This window comes from Fundulus heteroclitus, chromosome 10 (assembly GCF_011125445.2).
Source record: "Fundulus heteroclitus isolate FHET01 chromosome 10, MU-UCD_Fhet_4.1, whole genome shotgun sequence".
Lineage (NCBI taxonomy): Eukaryota > Metazoa > Chordata > Actinopteri > Cyprinodontiformes > Fundulidae > Fundulus > Fundulus heteroclitus.
The window spans coordinates 16,719,026-16,742,123 of NC_046370.1; the positions used below are offsets into that span (position 1 = coordinate 16,719,026).

General features: G+C 41.0%; 1 protein-coding gene across 2 annotated transcripts; it reads right to left on the reverse strand.

The window, feature by feature from the left end:
• Positions 1–455: 455 nt before the first annotated feature.
• On the reverse strand, positions 456–21,674 carry dydc2 (DPY30 domain containing 2). 2 transcript variants are annotated; one of them, XM_036142125.1, is made up of 8 exons: positions 21,661–21,674; positions 6,526–6,675; positions 4,567–4,689; positions 4,241–4,396; positions 3,693–3,794; positions 2,183–2,365; positions 1,601–1,780; positions 456–763 (listed from the first exon to the last, which is right to left on the reverse strand). In XM_036142125.1, exons 2-8 carry the CDS (start codon positions 6,670–6,672, stop codon positions 617–619), a joined length of 1,038 nt encoding a protein of 345 aa, XP_035998018.1. In that variant the 5' UTR covers positions 6,673–6,675; positions 21,661–21,674; the 3' UTR covers positions 456–616. The 2 variants fall into 2 exon arrangements, with proteins under 2 accessions (XP_035998018.1, XP_035998019.1); XM_036142126.1 differs by lacking the exon at positions 2,183–2,365.
• Between the last annotated feature and the right edge of the window lie 1,424 nt (positions 21,675–23,098).

Consider the following 23,098-nt stretch of genomic DNA (forward strand, 5'->3'; position numbering starts at 1 on the left):
ACCCAAGATCAGAACCTCATATTTTCTATCAATTCAAGCAATCACTGACATTATGAGGTGGCAAATCAAATAAAAGGGGAGTCAGTGAAACATTAATAGCTGTGAAAAGTACTTTTTTAATACTAGATTTTTATATTTTAGGTGATGATATGAAGAATAAAATCTGGAAACTAAGTTATCTACCCATACTATTTTTTTCCCCCTTGATCAACCATTTTGGGTGACGATCAAATCAAATTCCAGACATCAAGAAAAAAATAAATCCCTTGCGAAAAGCTACGCAAATAAAACACATATGGTTGTGAAACTTTTAATATCTCTTGACACTTTTTACTTCAGGCAATGATAAACCTCATATTTTACCTATGATGAACTTGACTGACTTGATCTACTTCTCCATCCTCCCGTAAATAACACAAACCAGAGGTAAAGTTTTAAACAATAAACCAGAAAACTTTGTGTAAGCACCTTTATTATTGGGTAACATGTTTTTTTTTTCCTTCCTTCCTGTGAATTTACTGGTTTTGATGGACTGGAACAGCCAGCTTCTCAGCCTTTGGCATCTGTTATCAGTCTTTGAGATGTTGTTCAGGCTACCTTGGTTGACTCATGCTGTTCATTCTGGTGAGGGGTCACTCACTTCCTTTTCTTGATCAGGAGATGTCTCCTCTGCTGCAAGTTCCTTGCTCTGCTGAGCCGAGGCTGCCTCTGGCTGGGTGGCTTCTTCAGGTTTACCACTGTCTTCTTTGTCAGCATTATCATCCTAAGCATATATGCAGACGTGAGTTAGATGGAAATGTGCTATTTCTATAAAGCAGCACAAACTATACGACACAGTGGAAAATTATTTGCTCCCCTTTTTGCTTTTATTTGCTTTCTTATCACAGGGAAGTGTTTGAGATAATCAAAGAAATGTCAAGAGCCAAAGATAACCTGAGCGGATCAAATGTTTCCAGCTGATAAATTTATTATATCACCATCCTGGTGGTATTGTGATGGTCTGAGGCTCAGTAATTTTTTTCCACATGGTACCAGGTTTGGGACTGTCTCTTTCCCTTATATGTATATATATGATTTGACAACATTGATCATTATAGAAATTTATTCCATGGTCAGGAATATTTAAGTGTGACAAAAAAGCAAAAAACAGAAGAGATCTCTCAGGAGACAAGAACCTTTTTACAGCACTGTGCATCTTAACCATCTTTAGGTTATCTTCCTTGTTTTCAAGTCAATTGGTCAAATTTATAAACTTTATTTATATAGAAACTCTACTACTTCTTTGTGCAACACAAAAGGTTTTAAAGGAGTAAATCTGACCCTACCAAAAAGAAAAGAAAAACAGCAACAGCACAGCTTCAGGACTGATTAAAATCTCAGTTTTGTCCTGGTTGAGAACTGTCATCAATCTGTGACCTGGAGCCAAAACTATCAGCAGTATCACTCATATGACTTGTCTGCCTCCTGACATAAGAGAAAAATACTGGTTAAGGGTTAAATAATTTGGCCCTGTGGCTTTCTCCAGTGCAGACTTTAGCTTCTCAAACTTCTTACTGCAGCAATGAGCAAAAACCAAGACATATATATATCAGTGAGCCACCTTGTCGGGGTTCTGAAGAGGAAGAGAACTGGCTTCCTGTGTCTCCTGGTTGGTGTCTGCTGTGGTTTCTTCTTGTTCTTCATTTGGAAACGTTTTCTCTAGTGGGAGCTGCTCGCTCTGCAGTGGGGAGGTTGTCTCCTCTTGGATAGAGTCTTCAGGTTTGTCCTTCTCTTCGTCGACCTTGAAAGAAGAGATAGAAAAGAAGCTGAACTGATCGTGGTAAAACGTTACTTCTGTCACCCGCCTGTATCTCAGTCTGATTCTTGTCTTTGTTCTCTTTGAAGCATCTCTCTTTCCTCATCTGTCTTCTAAACCTCCTCTCCTCCTGTCCACCTGGTAAGGTGATGTGACCGTCTAAGGAATCCTCAATTCAAGCCTCCAGACTGTTTGTGACGTGGAGCCAGAACTATCTGTGGTGTCACTCTTATGACCTGTCTGCCTCCTGACATAAAGAGAAAGTTTTCATGAAGCGATCAATAACTGGGTTCTCTAGTGTTCTCCTGTTTCTGGTTTCCGAGCAGAACCATCTTTCTCAACCTTCTCACTAGAGCAAAAACCAAGACACTTGTATCAGTGAGCCACCTTGTCCGGGTTCTGCAGAGGAAGAGAACTGGGTTCTTGTGTCTCCTGGTTGGTGTCTGCTGTGGTTTCTTCTTGTTCTCCAACTGGAAGCATTGTCTCTGTTGTGAGCTCCTCGCTCTGCAGAGCGGACGTTGTCTCCTCTTGGACAGAGTCTTCAGGTTTGTCCTTCTCTTCTTCATCAACCTTGACATGAAGGATAAAAAAGAAGTTGAACTCAGCCTGACTGTTGTATAGTTTCTCTTGGAATCAGCTCCTTTTCCCTCACCTGTCTTCTAAACTTCCTCTCATTCTCTCCACCTGGTCATATATGCTTCAAGCCCTGGATCCTTTCTCTCCCTGTCCGGATCTGAATGCATTCTGTGAGCCACAATCACCAGCATGCAAACTGCATACTCTCTGCAAGACCTGCTCTGCATTTGGAGAACCAAAGATCTCAGTATTTGTTTTTTTTTTTATGCAGGCTCCCTGTATAGTTGGATCTTCAATCAGTGTGAGTATGTGGTAGTTGGCCAGTTTGTTCTGTTTTCCCATTTCTGACAGAGATGACCGTCCTTCCATTGAATATTTATGGAGGAGAGGCACCAATAAATCTTGAGTTAGCACCGTTTACTTTCTTTGTTTTTCTATGTAATTGAATTACACGCGCATCTCAACAAATCATCGTTGAACATGTACTGAAGCTGGAGCCAGTGCTTCTAGTTTAAAAGTTCAGCACAAACCAAAACAATCAAATGTGCAGATGAAACCATTGCTGAAGGAAGCATCCCTGCAGATGTGCAGCGTTAGGTTTCCTGCGCACACAGTGTTTCGTCCTATCTGACCAGCTAACCTTCTTCCATATGTTTACTCTGCCGCCACTCGTGACTTGTGGCACTCCTCATGGGTTTCTCTTCCTCATCAAAGGCTTCTGTCTCGTCGCTTCTTTGGAAATAGCAGATTTCTGGAGCACCTGATTACTAGCTGTCCTGAGAAGCAGCCAGGTAACAGATAACAGATTTTACTGTGCGAGCTGTGAATCTCTGCAGCTCCTCCTTTGTCACCAGGGGCCTCCTGGCTGCTTCTGTTGATTAATGCTCTCCTTGCTCAGCTTGTGAATTCAGATGGAAGGCCATGACTTGGTAAGTTTGGGATTTTATAACCTTATTATGCTTTCAGTTTCTCTTCATCTTTCTCCCTGACTTAGCCGGCATGTTCCATTGTCTTTATAATGCTATTTGTTCTCTAAAAAAAAAAAAAAAAATCCTCTGAGGCCTTCACAGAACAGCTTTGTTTATTCTGAAATTGGATTGCATATACATTGATTGACTCTATTTATCGACTATATGCATCTATGCTGGTTCCACTGGGTCTAGTTTAGGGGAAATGTTCCTTCTACATCCCAATACACCACTTTATCACTGGAACTTTGTGTTCCAGCGATATTCATTAAACTTTGTGGTTGAAACACGACAAAATGTAACAAAAGCACTGTCAGGACAAATTGTTGGCCATAAAAAGTCACCCAAATCACCTTTTCTGCTTCCTGGTCCCCTTCTGTCCCTTCTTTTGGGGTGGCGTTTGTGTCGTCTCCAACGTTTCTGCTACTTAGCTCCGCTTCTGTGTTCTCCTGATCCTGAAGTTAAGAGATTTGGTTAGCTTAGGCAATCTTTTAAACAACCCAGGATGCCCGTCTTCAAAGCCACACATCGTTGAAGCAAAGTAATGTGTACAATATTAGTTTGAATGATTGTGAAACTTCCCAAACATACTTTACTTTCATTTACGGGTAGCCCTGTGGTCTCAGTGACAGATGAATGCAATCATTATTTCTTTATGTAGATTTTTACATAACATGAGACTGTATTCCAACAACAGTGTGCATATTTGATTTGCGCTGCTTTGTCATTTAAAATAGCTATAAAACAACTATGCTTAGGCACCTCCCCTCTCCCAAGGCCCACACACACTTCAGCGTCATTTATGAATGGATTCATTAAAGCGAAGCTCGCAGAATCAAAATAAGATAAACAGAAACAAAATAGGATGGGAGTCGTTCCTCTCCTCTGTTTGCCACATCACCTCCTGTTCACTTTCCTTTATCTGGACATCGGCATTTTGTCCCGGGCTTTCTGGATCAGGGGAGCTTGGTTTCTCGTTGTTTCCAGGTTCCCCGTCCTCAGCAGACGCTGCGGTGGTTCCGGCGGGTGTCTCAGGCTCGGTGGGTTTCTCAGTCATCTGTTGAAAAGTTGACATAGCTATCGTCTTTCAGAGATTCTGTTACGCTTCGAGTCATTATTCGAACAAGCAGATGCGATTTGAGAGTATGTTCTGGAGATAAATGCAACTTGTAAATGATTAAACACACTGTAAAGGCAAAAGCTCTGCACGACCACTGAGAATCATACATTTTGAGGCTCTGTCGGGTCTTTGCTGGTGTTCTGCTCCTCCTTTTTCAGCACCTCCTCGGGAACTTTCTCTCCGATAGCTTGTGCCTGCTGCTGCTCCAAGAGAGCGAGCCTCTCCATTCTCTGCAAATATAAAGCGATACATCAACATGCCCTCTAACCTTTTCTGACTAAATTGACATTTACTTATTGCATGTAGGTTTGCTATAAGTTGGCGGTACTCATGTAGAGATATAGAATATTTATTGTCTTGTTGATTAGAACCTTAAAGGTGCCATGCTTATGCAGGGTCCGTTAGCAACTGGAAACGTTAAGGGTAAAAAGCGGTTGAGATTTTGTTGCCATATCTTTCAGTCTGATGAGCTTAGACTGCCTAAGCCTCCATTATCCTCGAATAGCTCTCAAACCTGTTTAAAGATAAGGGCTTTAACATGGCAGCAACAATAGTAGAGGTTTAAGCCTCAATGAGACACGGCCCTGGCAATAAAACACTCACCTCGTGGTAGCGTCTGGTTCCGTTGTTTTTTTTGACATTTCTATTATAAAATACACAAAAACTACAAACAAAACTTGGGGAAGCCCTTCAGAAAGCCTGGAGAACTATTGATAAAGACCAGGGTTTCAGACTAGGGTCTGGCTCCTTGAAAGCAAAGTGTATAGACATTAAGAAGTAGTTTAAAAATGTTGCACAGGTCGACAGATTAAGGATAATAACTATATGCAGAGAAAATCCGTTGTAATAAGGCTATTCTACAGTAACTTACATTGATACCTTTTTTATACTTTTAACATTGAACACCAGCTTCAGTGTATTTTATTAGGACTTCAAGAGAAAATTACAGCTTAATTATGAAGTACTAAAAATCAGAAAAATGTTTATCATGTATTTGCCTTTTTGCCCTTCCCCCCCCCCCCCCACCCCCCTTCATTCTGATACCCACACAAAACACTATGAGCAACCAACTTGCTGCACGGGCCATGAAACCTGTATTTTGTGAAGGAGATTTGCCATAGTGGCCAGCTCTAGGACCTGAAGAGATCCAGGAGACAGTCTGTCGACAGGAAAGCTATCCGCTTTGCCCTCCACTGATCCGGTCAATGTGAACGAGTGGCAAGTAGAAAGCCGCTGTTGAAATAATGAAAAAAGTGCTGTCTAAAGTTTGTATCGTGCCATGTGTAGCGCAACCAAGTTGGTCGAGGTATTCCGGAGATGATGTGGGACAAAAAAGTAGAACTACTCCACCAGACCCTCAACCTACCATTTCCGTTGTGAAACACATGGTGGGAACATCAGGCTGTGGGGAGTTGATGAGATGGATGTGGCAAAATATGAGACAAGGCTGGAAGAGATTTTTTTTTTTTTTTAACGGGATGCAAAGGTGTGGAAGTTCACTGTTCAGCGTGAAAACAACTGTGAACATAAAGCCAGACCTTAAATGAAAAGGTTTAGGCCCAAGCAGTATGGTCCACTTATAGTCCAGACTAAAATTCATTTGAGAAACTATGGCATACTTCATTAACAGACACTTTACATCCAGTCTGGGCTTGAGGTTTGCTGCAAAGAATAATCCTAACCAAAGTCTGTCTGTAGATGAGGAAAGGGGGTAGAGACACAAGCCGAAAGCTCCAACTTTTCAGATTTTTATGTGGACTCCAGCTTCCTCCCACAGTCCATCCACATGACTTTTTAGGTGTCTCCAAATCTAACTTGTGTGTGTGAATGGTTGCCTGTCCTGTGTATCTCTGTGTTGCCCTGAGCTGGACGGGCGACCTGTCCAGGGCGTACCCTGCCTACTGCCTTATGACTCCGCCTTGTCATTTTCCCTTACGTCACATTTTCAAAAAGACTTGCATAAACAAAGACATTAAAAATAGACCATACATAAAAAAAAAAAAAAAAAAGTGGTATGATCCCCCCCCCCCCCCCCCGCTGACCACTAAAAAGAAATTGCTACGCACCTTTTCCTTGTATTCAACATTAGATGAATACTTGTAGAGCCAGTGAGCCAAATATTGGATGGGGTCAACGGGTCGCTGCTCGGCCACTTCAGCCAATCCTTCAGCCAGGCACTGCCCCACGTGTTGCTTTATGTACTCGGAGTCCATACTCTCTGCCCAAATTCCTGCACAAACAAGCACATTTGTATGTATAGTATGCAATATTTATTATAATCATCTTGTGATCTGGATTATATCAACACTGTATATATATATATATATATATATATATATATATATATATATATATATATATATATATATATATATATATATATATATATATATATATATATATATATATATATATATATATATATATATATATATTCTTTCCTTTTCTTCAACACAGTGGGGCTTGTTGTTCACTGTATTTCCTTCTGCGTGGCTCGAAATAATCAATCAATCAAACATGAAGAATCACGGAAAAGACAGTTAATGAATAAAACCCACCGCACCAGAATATAGGGCTTAATATTAAAAACAAGAATTTAGCATTTGACATGTAATTACAGCGACTATATTTTCCGTTTTGCGCAATGCTTTAGTTTGATCGTAGCAAACTGAAACACCTACTTCTTTGGTTTGCGTCGAACGTAGCGTTCTGTCTCCATGGTAACGGTCCCTCGTTTTTATGACTCCCCCTCAGTCCTTTTCAATCAGTTCCTACTACCTCATACTTGCTTTTTCTGTTTAGTATTGCGGTATTTTTTTTTTTTAAATTTATTTTTTAGCGTCGACCTGTTTATCTGAAACACGCTTGCTAAATCATACGCACAAGTGCAACTAAACAGTAAATGTTACATTTAAAGATATAACACAATGCAATAATCCAGTAAATCAACCGAGGGAAAAAATAAAATAAAGCCCTAAATTTAGTTAACGTAATATTTCGGTTCTAAATTAATTAATAATTTAAGCACAGTCACAAACTTGCTTGCATAAAGTGTTAGTTAGTGAGCTCCAATGCTTTAGTCTTAAACCTTTTGCTGCCATCTCGTGGTTTCATTTTAAACCCGTGCTGTCTATGGTCAGCACCCAGTGTGACAATCTTTAGCGGTAATTGGACGGGAGGCGGGTTACACCTTGGACCCGTACCCATCAACAACAGGTCCCCCAGTCCATCATAGGGCAACACAGAGACGCACAGGACAAACATTCACACCTAAATGACGTTCATAGAGATCAATTAACTCAACAATCATGTTTTTGGACTGTGGGAGGAAGCCGGAGAAAACCCACACAGGCAAGGAGAGAAGATGCAAACTCCACGGAGAAAGACCCCAAGCCATGGTTTGAATGAGCTCATACTTATGCAAGAAATTATATATTTTTTCCCCCCACATATCTTTATGATAATCATACAGTATTCAAACAATTTGAGGTTGAATAAATAATGCATTAACATCTTACAACTCGTTAGAACTGTTTGGTTGCATGCTGTAAGTTTTAAGCTTGGGCAGAAATTTGACTCGGTATACAAGTCCTCATATCCGAGAGGCTGCTTTACAGCATTGTTCTATGTTCATTTTCTCTCTGCTATCAGACTGCAGGTCACATCCTTTTTCCCAGTTTGAATCCCATTACAAAAAATAAAGAAGCAAAGAAGAAAACAATCATGCTAGTCTTGTGTCCGTTATGTTTGGTGTTTAAGCCAGCTTTTTTTTAATAAAATGATTTCAACACGCACACAAGGCGAATCACAATGCATTAAAACCTTATTGAAAATTTAATTTCTTTCAGTAATTCATTTCACAACGTTATAAGTCATATATTAGATAAATTAATTCCACACAAAATACATTTTAAGTTTTTATTGTTGTTCCCTTTAATGTTTGTGGCCTAAAATTCAAACCCAGACTAGATTACTTCAGACCAATGAAAAAAAGACTTTTAATACAGAAATGTTGGCTTGTGAAAATATCCCGTACAGTATATGAACTCAATCGTTGGTCAGGGTTGCCTTTAGCATGAATTTCACATCCATGCAGTGCGGCATGGAGGCAATCAGCCTATGGCCCTGCTCAGGTGTTAAGGAACTTCAGGATGCTTTATTAGCAACCTTCAATTTGATACCATGGTTATCAAAGTTGGTACTTTTGGCAGTATGGGCAGGTTCTAACCCCTGGTGGAAAATTATATCAGCATGTCCCTAATGGTTATCAGCAAAGGGAAGTATGAAGTGCCGTAAAGCACCCTGGTAGACGTCTGACCTGACTATAGACTTGATAAAACACAGAAAGCTAACAGCAGCAGTCAGCACTAACTGTTGAAAGTTGCTAGAGCTCGTGCAGTCAGGATGATGTTCCTGTTCCAAACTCAGGGACCTTGATTTCCAGATGAAATTAAACATTTGTTTAGTTCAAAAAGAGGACTTTGGACCACTGAGCAACCCTCCAGCCATTTTTTCCATAGCCCAGGGAAGTCGTCTCTGACTAAGCAGGGGGGTTAACTCAAGGAATCGAACAGTCATACTCCATGCTATGAATATGACTGATATGGCTACTCTGAAAGCACGTACTACAACTACAGTCCATGGTTTATGAATCTTAATCTAGTTCAATTTTAGAGACCACTGTGGCTGTGAGCAGGAAGGATTTCCTGCGGTCTTTATTCTAAAGAAACCTCTGACTGAAAAGACTCAGGTTTCTGAATTACTGTGTTATAAAGGGTATGCTCAGGGTTGTTCGTAATTTTTTTTAAAGCATCCTTTTTTGCCCAGTCACCCATTATAGGCTCCAAATTAGTCCCCAGAAGAGAGTCAGCTTTCCCCCAGTCATCTCCAAACTTTTGAACAGGCTTCTTTTGAAGATGGGTGTGATGCAGCGCATTTTCCTTCCACTAAATCTTCTGCCAATACGCGTACATGCAGCACTTCGTAAACGGCAAACTTCTTTCCAACTGACCTCTCTTGGCTTGATTAAATTGTGGAGGGTCTGCCTGATGACTGTCAAGTCATGAGTTCTCATGACTGTCATGTTTCAGCTTGTGAACCCAAATGACTGAGGTCACGCCAGAGTTCTTTAATAATATATATAAAAAAGGGAACTTACAAGAGTTGCACAAGTTGGACCAGACATGGAGCACAAGCAGAGTAACAGGAATGGAAATGCACAGTCAATGGTGAAAGAGGCATTATCATGGAATAAGTCAGCAATGAACAACAGGAACTCACGGGCACATGTACTGAGGGACAAGTGGAGAGTGACATGGAATGCAGGTGAGTTAATCAAGAGATAATGTGCAGGGACACTGAGGATAAACTAAGAAACTAAACACAGGGAATTAACTATTATGGCAAGACCTATAGGACATAAACAATAGAAAAAGGATTAATAAACCCCAGAGACATAAAATAAACCTGCAAACCCAAATACCTAAGGATCAGAGCAACGACTGTGTAGGCCAGGGGTCAATAACCTGCAGCAATGGAGATGTGGCTCTTTAGGCATTACACTTTGGCTCTTCATAATGAAAAAAACAACAAAGACCTGAGAAAAAACATAGAATTTACGCAAGCAATGGCACTAAAGAGAACAAGGAATTATGTTTTCTTTACTTCCTTTGCTTGCTGACAACTTGCATGATATTTCTTTATTTTTCATGAATTCAGAATGTCTCATTCAAGAAAATGTTACGTTGTGTTCTTGTAATAGTTTAACATGTTTGTCCAAAAAACAAAAAAACAAATTTACATTTCTAGTTTTTAAGAATATGAAACATAACTAATGTATACAGCAGGTGTTCATAAAACTTGAGAAGTTTGCATTAATTTTTTTCCAATGCTCTGGTAGGTTTTACGGCCCTATTTTGGGTTTCCAAGGTTGCTTATCCCTTGGGTAGGCCATGTCTGTGTTTAAATGACTTTTAATTATCTAATTATACATAGGTATTGTATTAGCTGTAAGCCATAAATATCAGAATGAAGGGTGAAAAAACACATGAAACATTTACATTTGTGTGCAAATAATCCATTGAATTTATGATTTTCACTGTGTGAATCGAAATTAATTAACTCCTTGATGATATTCAAACCTACTGAGGTGCACCTACAGGTGCAGAGTCTCAAGCACATCATCAGCTGCAGCCATCCATTCAGGCGATCTGTATGCTCGCGGATCTGCAGTGTCGGTGTACAGTAGCCGCCACCCGGCAAGACCTCCGGTTCCTCCTCTGATCTGCCCTGCGGCGGGTATTCTGGGAAGCGTGTCCCTCAGCGACCAGCTGTGTGGGAACGGGATGTTGTCAAAGGTCTGATCCGAACCCACCTGGAGCAGCTCCTCCGGTTTCACTGTGGGACGCCTGAGTGCGTCAGGAACAGCTGGCCCGCAGAGGCTGCCACAAGCGGGGAAATAACGCTCACAGGCGGCTTAAGGAGATACTTTTATATGATTCCCAGGGATTGAGGATTTTGTGGAGTATTTGTGCAAGGTAAACTCTACACTGCCGCCGGTGTAGTGCATGAACTCGCAGGCGCTCAGCTGCAGATTTATGGCTCTGTCTTTGAAGTTCAGCTGATTATTAGGGGATCCGGTCACACCTTATCAGGTTTCAGTTTCACAGAGGAAAACGGAATAATTTGTGGTCTGTTTTTATTTTATTTTTTTTAAAGGAGTGTTCTAATTAAAGTTGGGGTGTCATTTTCACTCCATAAAAGTTGCAGTTTTCTGCAAATAAGGTAATAATTTGCTTTGAAAATTGATATTTAAAAGCAGAGCACTATGAAGGATTTGTTTCTTTCCTTTTCAAATTCACAAGCTGAACAAAACAGAAATGTGTCTTTTTTATCTGCACGTGTCAGTATGAGTGATTTTATTAACACCTGTAAGACAGTTTTGTCTAATTTTGGAATAGGGATAGTCAAAGCAATGCTTTCAAGGAGCTACATGTTGAGGTTGTGGAAAGTCATCACATTTTATCGCACGACACTGTGGGGAAAAAGGTTGTTGTACTCCAGTTCTTGTCCTCACCCAGCAGGTGAATGATCAGCTGCCCCAAGGCACTGTGTTAGCAGACTTTGCAATCTTCAACCCCCCCCCCCCCTCCTTTATTGCCTTCTCCCACAGAGGCAAAGTGTTATTTTTAGCCCATGTCCTCATGGCAAATTGGCAAGATCCCGTGATGCTGTGGATGCTCATAAGTAACCATTTCTCTGCCGTTAATCCGTGTTACACGTGTCAGTGATGTCGGAGCATGGAGACGACCTGCCTTCGCGCAGGTAGCTAGCGCAGAGCTTCGGACATGGTGGAGGACGTGGGCACTGGTGTTCATTTTAGACCCTGTCAACAGAGAATCTGAAACTCTTATATAACAGGATGGGCTCCTGGAGGCCCAGCAGTAGGGCTGATACAGACTTCACCCCACGTGGAGAACATCTTTAGGATCTTCATGTGAGTCCTGACGTTTGATTTATATATTGGGAATATTTTTTTTCCCCCTGCTTTTACTTCTACTGCTTCTTCTCAAGGTTTAGACCACGCGTTGCACGTAAACACGCACATTTCTGTTTTCTTCTTCTGCCTGAGTGTGTCGGTGCGTCTTGCATCACATGTTCTTGGACGCAGAAGGTGTCGGTTTTGAGTTTCATTCACCCAGTGAGCCCATGCGACTGCTGGTCTTGGACTCTGTATTTAAAAGGTGAAGTAAGGTTAAACATAACTGCAACTCTCTTAATAAATGCTCTGTTCCTTTTCATGTCTAACGCTCAAACGTGGCTAGTGTTACTCAAACACCAGCGGCTACCTTTTGGCTGTCTGTGTGTTTCAGAGCTAATAGCTCCCCACGGTCCCTCGCGAGATGGATAGAATATTCTCCATATCACTTCCATATCTCAAATGTCTGTGCAGTCCGCCCAAAGGCCAAACGTGTCCTTTTGAGACGGGAGAAATCTGTGTAGAATAGATTATTAGTATGTTACATCCAAAACACTGTGACATATCCCACCTAACAACAAGTATTCATACCCCTTGGGGACACAGCAAACATATGGAAAATGAGACCAAAGTCCAACATACTGGGCAACAAACACAAACCCAAGTCAGCTTGTTGTTGAAAACTAGCCCTGCACATCATCCTCAACACACCACATCCCCTTAGTGAAACATGTTGGTGGCAGTATTATGCTGTGGGAGTGGTTTTCTTCAGCAGGGGGACTAAAGCCTGTCAGAGCTGATCCGAAGATGAGTGGAGGCAAACAGAGAACACTACTTGAAGAAAACTTGTAAGAAGCTACAAAAGACTTGATAATAGGGGGAAGGTCCATCGTACAGCAGTACGACACACCTGAACACACAGCCGGAGCTACAATGGAATGGAATGAGTGTATTTTATTAGGACTTCAAGAGAAAATTACAGCTTAATTATGAAGTACTAAAAATCTGAAAAAGGTTTATCATGTATTTGCCTGCATTTTGTGAAGGAGATTTGCCATAGTGAAACAAACAGAGCCGTGAAGACTGAAAGAAGATCAAGAGCATCAGTCAGAGAAGCCGCCATGGAGGCCAGCTCTTGGACCTGAAGAGATCCAGGAGAGAGTCTGTCGACAGGAAAGCTATCCGCTTTGCCCTCCACTGATCCGGCCTATGTGAACGAGTGGCAAGTAGAAAGCCGCTGTTGAAATAATGAAAAAAGTGCTGTCTAAAGTTTGTATCGTGCCATGTGTAGCGCAACCAAGTTGGTCGAGGTATTCCGGTGAGATGACGTGTGACAAAAAAGTAGAACTACTCCACCAGACCCTCAACCTACCATTTCCATTGTGAAACACATGGTGGGAACATCAGGCTGTGGGGAGTTGATGAGAAGGATGTGGCAAAATATGAGACAAGGCTGGAAGAGATTTTTATTTTATTTTTTTAACGGGATGAAAAGTGTAGAAGTTCACTGTTCAGCGTGAAAACAACTGTGAACATAAAGCCAGACCTTAAATGAAAAGGTTAGGCCCAAGCAGGATGGTCCACTTATAGTCCAGACTAAAGTTAATTTGAGAAACTATGGCATATTTCATTAACAGACACTTTACATCCAGTCTGGGTTTGAGTTTTGCTGCAAAGAATAATCCTAACCAAAGTCTGTCTGTAGATGAGGAAAGGGGGTAGAGACACAAGCCGAAAGCTCCAACTTTTCAGATTTTTATGTGGACTCCAGCTTCCTCCCACAGTCCATCCACATGACTTTTTAGGTGTCTCCAAATCTAACTTGTGTGCGTGAATGGTTGCCTGTCCTGTGTATCTCTGTGTTGCCCTGAGCTGGACGGGCAACCTGTCCAGGCCGTACCCTGCCTACTGCCTTATGACTCCGCCTTGTCATTTTCCCTTACGTCACATTTTCAAAAAGACTTGCATAAACAAAGACATTAAAAATAGACCATACATAAAAAAAAAAAAAAAAAAAAGTGGTATGATCCCCCCCCCCCCCCCCCCCTGCTGACCACTAAAAAGAAATTGCTACGCACCTTTTCCTTGTATTCAACATTAGATGAATACTTGTAGAGCCAGTGAGCCAAATATTGGATGGGGTCAACGGGTCGCTGCTCGGCCACTTCAGCCAATCCTTCAGCCAGGCACTGCCCCACATGTTGCTTTATGTACTCGGAGTCCATAATATCACTCTCTGCCCAAATTCCTGCATAAACAAGCACATTTGTATGTATAGTATGCAATATTTATTATAATCATCTTGTGAGCTGGATTATATCAACACTGTATATATATATATATATATATATATATATATATATATATATATATATATATATATATATATATATATATATTTATATATATATATATATTCTTTCCTTTTCTTCAACACAGTGGGGCTTGTTGTTCACTGTATTTCCTTCTGCGTGGCTCGAAATAATCAATCAATCAAACATGAAGAATCACGGAAAAGACAGTTAATGAATAAAACCCACCGCGCCAGAATATAGGGCTTAATATTAAAAACAAGAATTTAGCATTTGACATGTAATTACAGCGACTATATTTTCCGTTTTGCACAATGCTTTAGTTTGATCGTAGCAAACTGAAACACCTACTTCTTTGGTTTGCGTCGAACGTAGCGTTCTGTCTCCATGGTAACGGTCCCTCGTTTTTATGACTCCCCCTCAGTCCTTTTCAATCAGTTCCTACTACCTCATACTTGCTTTTTCTGTTTAGTATTGCGGTGTTTTTTTTTTTTTTTTTTTTTTTTTTTTAGCGTCGACCTGTTTATCTGAAACACGCTTGCTAAATCATACGCACAAGTGCAACTAAACAGTAAATTTTACATTTAAAGATATAACACAATGCAATAATCCAGTAAATCAACCGAGGGAAAAAATAAAATATAAAGCCCTAAATTTAGTTAACGTAATATTTCGGTTCTAAATTAATTAATAATTTAAGCACAGTCACAAACTTGCTTGCATAAAGTGTTAGTTAGTGAGCTCCAATGCTTTAGTCTTAAACCTTTTGCTGCCATCTCGTGGTTTCATTTTAAACCCGTGCTTCCGTCCTTCTATTGCCAGCACCCAGTGTGACAATCTTTAGCGGTAATTGGACGGGAGGCGGGTTACACCTTGGACCCGTACCCATCAACAACAGGTCCCCCAGTCCATCATAGGGCAACACAGAGACGCACAGGACAAACATTCACACCTAAATGACGTTCATAGAGATCAATTAACTCAACAGTCATGTTTTTGGACTGTGGGAGGAAGCTGGAGAAAACCCACACAGGCAAGGAGAGAAGATGCAAACTCCACGGAGAAAGACCCCAAGCCATGGTTTGAATGAGCTCATACTTATGCAAGAAATTATATATCCCCCCCCCCCCCCCCCCCCCCACACACACACACATATCTTTATGATAATCATACAGTATTCAAACAATTTGAGGTTGAATAAATAATGCATTAACATCTTACAACTCGTTAGAACCGTTTGGTTGCATGCTGTAAGTTTTAAGCTTGGGCAGAAAATCGACTCAGTATACAAGTCCTCATATCCGAGAGGCTGCATTACAGCATTGTTCTATGTTAATTTTCTCTCTGCTATCAGACTGCAGGTCACATCCTTTTTCCCAGTTTGAATCCTATTACAAAAAATAAAGCAAAGAAGAAAACAATCATGCTAGTCTTGTGTCCGTTATGTTTGGTGTTTAAGCCAGCTGTCACATTCTTTTTTTATTAAATGATTTCAACACGCACACAAGGTGAATCACAATACGTTAAAACCTTATTGAAAAGTTAATTTCTTTCAGTAATTCATTTCACAACGTTAAAAGTCATATATTAGATCAATTAATTCCACACAAAATACATTTCAAGTTTTTATTGTTGTTCCCTTTAATGTTTGTGGCCTAAAATTCAAACCCAGACTGGATTACTTCAGACCAATGAAAAAAAGACTCTTAATACAGAAATGTTGGCTTGTGAAAATATCCCGTACAGTATATGAACTCAATTGTTGGTCAGGGTTGCCTTTAGCATGAATTTCACATCCATGCAGTGTGGTGTGGAGGCAATCAGCCTATGGCCCTGCTCAGGTGTTAAGGAACTTCAGGATACTTTATTAGCAACCTTCAATTTGATACCATGGTTATCAAAGTTGGTACTTTCGGCAGTATGGGCAGGTTCTAACCTCTGGTGGAAAATTATATCAGCATGTCCCTATGGTTGTCAGCAAAGGGAAGTATGAAGTGCCGTAAAGCACCCTGGTAGATGTCTGACCTGATTATAGACTTGATAAAACACAGAAAGCTAACAGCAGCAGTCAGCACTAACTGTGGAAAGTTGCCAGAGCTCGTGCAGTCAGGATGATGTTCCTGTTCCAAACTCGGGGACCTTGATTTCCAGATGAAATTAAACATTTGTTTAGTTCAAAAAGAGGACTTTGGACCACTGAGCAACCCTCCAGCCATTTTTTCCATAGCCCAGGGAAGTCGTCTCTGACTAAGCAGGGGGGTTAACTCAAGGAATCGAACAGTCATACTCCATGCTATGAATATGACTGATATGGCTACTCTGAAAGCACGTACTACAACTACAGTCCATGGTTTATGAATCTTAATCTAGTTCAATTTTAGAGACCACTGTGGCTGTGAGCAGGAAGGATTTCCTGCGGTCTTTATTCTAAAGAAACCTCTGACTGAAAAGACTCAGTTTCTGAATTACTGTGTTATAAAGGGTATGCTCAGGGTTGTTCGTAATTTTTTTTAAAGCATCCTTTTTTGCCCAGTCACCCATTATAGGCTCCAAATTAGTCCCCAGAAGAGAGTCAGCTTTCCCCCAGTCATCTCCAAACTTTTGAACAGGCTTCTTTTGAAGATGGGTGTGATGCAGCGCATTTTCCTTCCACTAAATCTTCTGCCAATACGCGTACATGCAGCACTTCGTAAACGGCAAACTTCTTTCCAACTGACCTCTCTTGGCTTGATTAAATTGTGGAGGGTCTGCCTGATGACTGTCAAGTCATGAGTTCTCATGACTGTCATGTTTCAGCTTGTGAACCCAAATGACTGAGGTCACGCCAGAGTTCTTTAATAATATATATAAAAAAGGGAACTTACAAGAGTTGCACAAGTTGGACCAGACATGGAGCACAAGCAGAGTAACAGGAATGGAAATGCACAGTCAATGGTGAAAGAGGCATTATCATGGAATAAGTCAGCAATGAACAACAGGAACTCACGGGCACATGTACTGAGGGACAAGTGGAGAGTGACATGGAATGCAGGTGAGTTAATCAAGAGATAATGTGCAGGGACACTGAGGATAAACTAAGAAACTAAACACAGGGAATTAACTATTATGGCAAGACCTATAGGACATAAACAATAGAAAAAGGATTAATAAACCCCAGAGACATAAAATAAACCTGCAAACCCAAATACCTAAGGATCAGAGCAACGACTGTGTAGGCCAGGGGTCAATAACCTGCAGCAATGGAGATGTGGCTCTTTAGGCATTACACTTTGGCTCTTCATAATGAAAAAAACAACAAAGACCTGAGAAAAAACATAGAATTTACGCAAGCAATGGCACTAAAGAGAACAAGGAATTATGTTTTCTTTACTTCCTTTGCTTGCTGACAACTTGCATGATATTTCTTTATTTTTCATGAATTCAGAATGTCTCATTCAAGAAAATGTTACGTTGTGTTCTTGTAATAGTTTAACATGTTTGTCCAAAAAACAAAAAAACAAATTTACATTTCTAGTTTTTAAGAATATGAAACATAACTAATGTATACAGCAGGTGTTCATAAAACTTGAGAAGTTTGCATTAATTTTTTTCCAATGCTCTGGTAGGTTTTACGGCCCTATTTTGGGTTTCCAAGGTTGCTTATCCCTTGGGTAGGCCATGTCTGTGTTTAAATGACTTTTAATTATCTAATTATACATAGGTATTGTATTAGCTGTAAGCCATAAATATCAGAATGAAGGGTGAAAAAACACATGAAACATTTACATTTGTGTGCAAATAATCCATTGAATTTATGATTTTCACTGTGTGAATCGAAATTAATTAACTCCTTGATGATATTCAAACCTACTGAGGTGCACCTACAGGTGCAGAGTCTCAAGCACATCATCAGCTGCAGCCATCCATTCAGGCGATCTGTATGCTCGCGGATCTGCAGTGTCGGTGTACAGTAGCCGCCACCCGGCAAGACCTCCGGTTCCTCCTCTGATCTGCCCTGCGGCGGGTATTCTGGGAAGCGTGTCCCTCAGCGACCAGCTGTGTGGGAACGGGATGTTGTCAAAGGTCTGATCCGAACCCACCTGGAGCAGCTCCTCCGGTTTCACTGTGGGACGCCTGAGTGCGTCAGGAACAGCTGGCCCGCAGAGGCTGCCACAAGCGGGGAAATAACGCTCACAGGCGGCTTAAGGAGATACTTTTATATGATTCCCAGGGATTGAGGATTTTGTGGAGTATTTGTGCAAGGTAAACTCTACACTGCCGCCGGTGTAGTGCATGAACTCGCAGGCGCTCAGCTGCAGATTTATGGCTCTGTCTTTGAAGTTCAGCTGATTATTAGGGGATCCGGTCACACCTTATCAGGTTTCAGTTTCACAGAGGAAAACGGAATAATTTGTGGTCTGTTTTTATTTTATTTTTTTTAAAGGAGTGTTCTAATTAAAGTTGGGGTGTCATTTTCACTCCATAAAAGTTGCAGTTTTCTGCAAATAAGGTAATAATTTGCTTTGAAAATTGATATTTAAAAGCAGAGCACTATGAAGGATTTGTTTCTTTCCTTTTCAAATTCACAAGCTGAACAAAACAGAAATGTGTCTTTTTTATCTGCACGTGTCAGTATGAGTGATTTTATTAACACCTGTAAGACAGTTTTGTCTAATTTTGGAATAGGGATAGTCAAAGCAATGCTTTCAAGGAGCTACATGTTGAGGTTGTGGAAAGTCATCACATTTTATCGCACGACACTGTGGGGAAAAAGGTTGTTGTACTCCAGTTCTTGTCCTCACCCAGCAGGTGAATGATCAGCTGCCCCAAGGCACTGTGTTAGCAGACTTTGCAATCTTCAACCCCCCCCCCCCCCCCTTTATTGCCTTCTCCCACAGAGGCAAAGTGTTATTTTTAGCCCATGTCCTCATGGCAAATTGGCAAGATCCCGTGATGCTGTGGATGCTCATAAGTAACCATTTCTCTGCCGTTAATCCGTGTTACACGTGTCAGTGATGTCGGAGCATGGAGACGACCTGCCTTCGCGCAGGTAGCTAGCGCAGAGCTTCGGACATGGTGGAGGACGTGGGCACTGGTGTTCATTTTAGACCCTGTCAACAGAGAATCTGAAACTCTTATATAACAGGATGGGCTCCTGGAGGCCCAGCAGTAGGGCTGATACAGACTTCACCCCACGTGGAGAACATCTTTAGGATCTTCATGTGAGTCCTGACGTTTGATTTATATATTGGGAATATTTTTTCCCCCCTGCTTTTACTTCTACTGCTTCTTCTCAAGGTTTAGACCACGCGTTGCACGTAAACACGCACATTTCTGTTTTCTTCTTCTTCTGCCTGAGTGTGTCGGTGCGTCTTGCATCACATGTTCTTGGACGCAGAAGGTGTCGGTTTTGAGTTTCATTCACCCAGTGAGCCCATGCGACTGCTGGTCTTGGACTCTGTATTTAAAAGGTGAAGTAAGGTTAAACATAACTGCAACTCTCTTAATAAATGCTCTGTTCCTTTTCATGTCTAACGCTCAAACGTGGCTAGTGTTACTCAAACACCAGCGGCTACCTTTTGGCTGTCTGTGTGTTTCAGAGCTAATAGCTCCCCACGGTCCCTCGCGAGATGGATAGAATATTCTCCATATCACTTCCATATCTCAAATGTCTGTGCAGTCCGCCCAAAGGCCAAACGTGTCCTTTTGAGACGGGAGAAATCTGTGTAGAATAGATTATTAGTATGTTACATCCAAAACACTGTGACATATCCCACCTAACAACAAGTATTCATACCCCTTGGGGACACAGCAAACATATGGAAAATGAGACCAAAGTCCAACATACTGGGCAACAAACACAAACCCAAGTCAGCTTGTTGTTGAAAACTAGCCCTGCACATCATCCTCAACACACCACATCCCCTTAGTGAAACATGTTGGTGGCAGTATTATGCTGTGGGAGTGGTTTTCTTCAGCAGGGGGACTAAAGCCTGTCAGAGCTGATCCGAAGATGAGTGGAGGCAAACAGAGAACACTACTTGAAGAAAACTTGTAAGAAGCTACAAAAGACTTGATAATAGGGGGAAGGTCCATCGTACAGCAGTACGACACACCTGAACACACAGCCGGAGCTACAATGGAATGGAATGAGTGTATTTTATTAGGACTTCAAGAGAAAATTACAGCTTAATTATGAAGTACTAAAAATCTGAAAAAGGTTTATCATGTATTTGCCTGCATTTTGTGAAGGAGATTTGCCATAGTGAAACAAACAGAGCCGTGAAGACTGAAAGAAGATCAAGAGCATCAGTCAGAGAAGCCGCCATGGAGGCCAGCTCTTGGACCTGAAGAGATCCAGGAGAGAGTCTGTCGACAGGAAAGCTATCCGCTTTGCCCTCCACTGATCCGGCCTATGTGAACGAGTGGCAAGTAGAAAGCCGCTGTTGAAATAATGAAAAAAGTGCTGTCTAAAGTTTGTATCGTGCCATGTGTAGCGCAACCAAGTTGGTCGAGGTATTCCGGTGAGATGACGTGTGACAAAAAAGTAGAACTACTCCACCAGACCCTCAACCTACCATTTCCATTGTGAAACACATGGTGGGAACATCAGGCTGTGGGGAGTTGATGAGAAGGATGTGGCAAAATATGAGACAAGGCTGGAAGAGATTTTTATTTTATTTTTTTAACGGGATGAAAAGTGTAGAAGTTCACTGTTCAGCGTGAAAACAACTGTGAACATAAAGCCAGACCTTAAATGAAAAGGTTTAGGCCCAAGCAGGATGGTCCACTTATAGTCCAGACTAAAGTTAATTTGAGAAACTATGGCATATTTCATTAACAGACACTTTACATCCAGTCTGGGTTTGAGTTTTGCTGCAAAGAATAATCCTAACCAAAGTCTGTCTGTAGATGAGGAAAGGGGGTAGAGACACAAGCCGAAAGCTCCAACTTTTCAGATTTTTATGTGGACTCCAGCTTCCTCCCACAGTCCATCCACATGACTTTTTAGGTGTCTCCAAATCTAACTTGTGTGCGTGAATGGTTGCCTGTCCTGTGTATCTCTGTGTTGCCCTGAGCTGGACGGGCAACCTGTCCAGGCCGTACCCTGCCTACTGCCTTATGACTCCGCCTTGTCATTTTCCCTTACGTCACATTTTCAAAAAGACTTGCATAAACAAAGACATTAAAAATAGACCATACATAAAAAAAAAAAAAAAAAAAAGTGGTATGATCCCCCCCCCCCCCCCCCTGCTGACCACTAAAAAGAAATTGCTACGCACCTTTTCCTTGTATTCAACATTAGATGAATACTTGTAGAGCCAGTGAGCCAAATATTGGATGGGGTCAACGGGTCGCTGCTCGGCCACTTCAGCCAATCCTTCAGCCAGGCACTGCCCCACATGTTGCTTTATGTACTCGGAGTCCATAATATCACTCTCTGCCCAAATTCCTGCATAAACAAGCACATTTGTATGTATAGTATGCAATATTTATTATAATCATCTTGTGAGCTGGATTATATCAACACTGTATATATATATATATATATATATATATATATATATATATATATATATATATATATATATATATATATTTATATATATATATATATTCTTTCCTTTTCTTCAACACAGTGGGGCTTGTTGTTCACTGTATTTCCTTCTGCGTGGCTCGAAATAATCAATCAATCAAACATGAAGAATCACGGAAAAGACAGTTAATGAATAAAACCCACCGCGCCAGAATATAGGGCTTAATATTAAAAACAAGAATTTAGCATTTGACATGTAATTACAGCGACTATATTTTCCGTTTTGCACAATGCTTTAGTTTGATCGTAGCAAACTGAAACACCTACTTCTTTGGTTTGCGTCGAACGTAGCGTTCTGTCTCCATGGTAACGGTCCCTCGTTTTTATGACTCCCCCTCAGTCCTTTTCAATCAGTTCCTACTACCTCATACTTGCTTTTTCTGTTTAGTATTGCGGTGTTTTTTTTTTTTTTTTTTTTTTTTTTTTAGCGTCGACCTGTTTATCTGAAACACGCTTGCTAAATCATACGCACAAGTGCAACTAAACAGTAAATTTTACATTTAAAGATATAACACAATGCAATAATCCAGTAAATCAACCGAGGGAAAAAATAAAATATAAAGCCCTAAATTTAGTTAACGTAATATTTCGGTTCTAAATTAATTAATAATTTAAGCACAGTCACAAACTTGCTTGCATAAAGTGTTAGTTAGTGAGCTCCAATGCTTTAGTCTTAAACCTTTTGCTGCCATCTCGTGGTTTCATTTTAAACCCGTGCTTCCGTCCTTCTATTGCCAGCACCCAGTGTGACAATCTTTAGCGGTAATTGGACGGGAGGCGGGTTACACCTTGGACCCGTACCCATCAACAACAGGTCCCCCAGTCCATCATAGGGCAACACAGAGACGCACAGGACAAACATTCACACCTAAATGACGTTCATAGAGATCAATTAACTCAACAGTCATGTTTTTGGACTGTGGGAGGAAGCTGGAGAAAACCCACACAGGCAAGGAGAGAAGATGCAAACTCCACGGAGAAAGACCCCAAGCCATGGTTTGAATGAGCTCATACTTATGCAAGAAATTATATATCCCCCCCCCCCCCCCCCCCCCCCCACACACACACACATATCTTTATGATAATCATACAGTATTCAAACAATTTGAGGTTGAATAAATAATGCATTAACATCTTACAACTCGTTAGAACCGTTTGGTTGCATGCTGTAAGTTTTAAGCTTGGGCAGAAAATCGACTCAGTATACAAGTCCTCATATCCGAGAGGCTGCATTACAGCATTGTTCTATGTTAATTTTCTCTCTGCTATCAGAC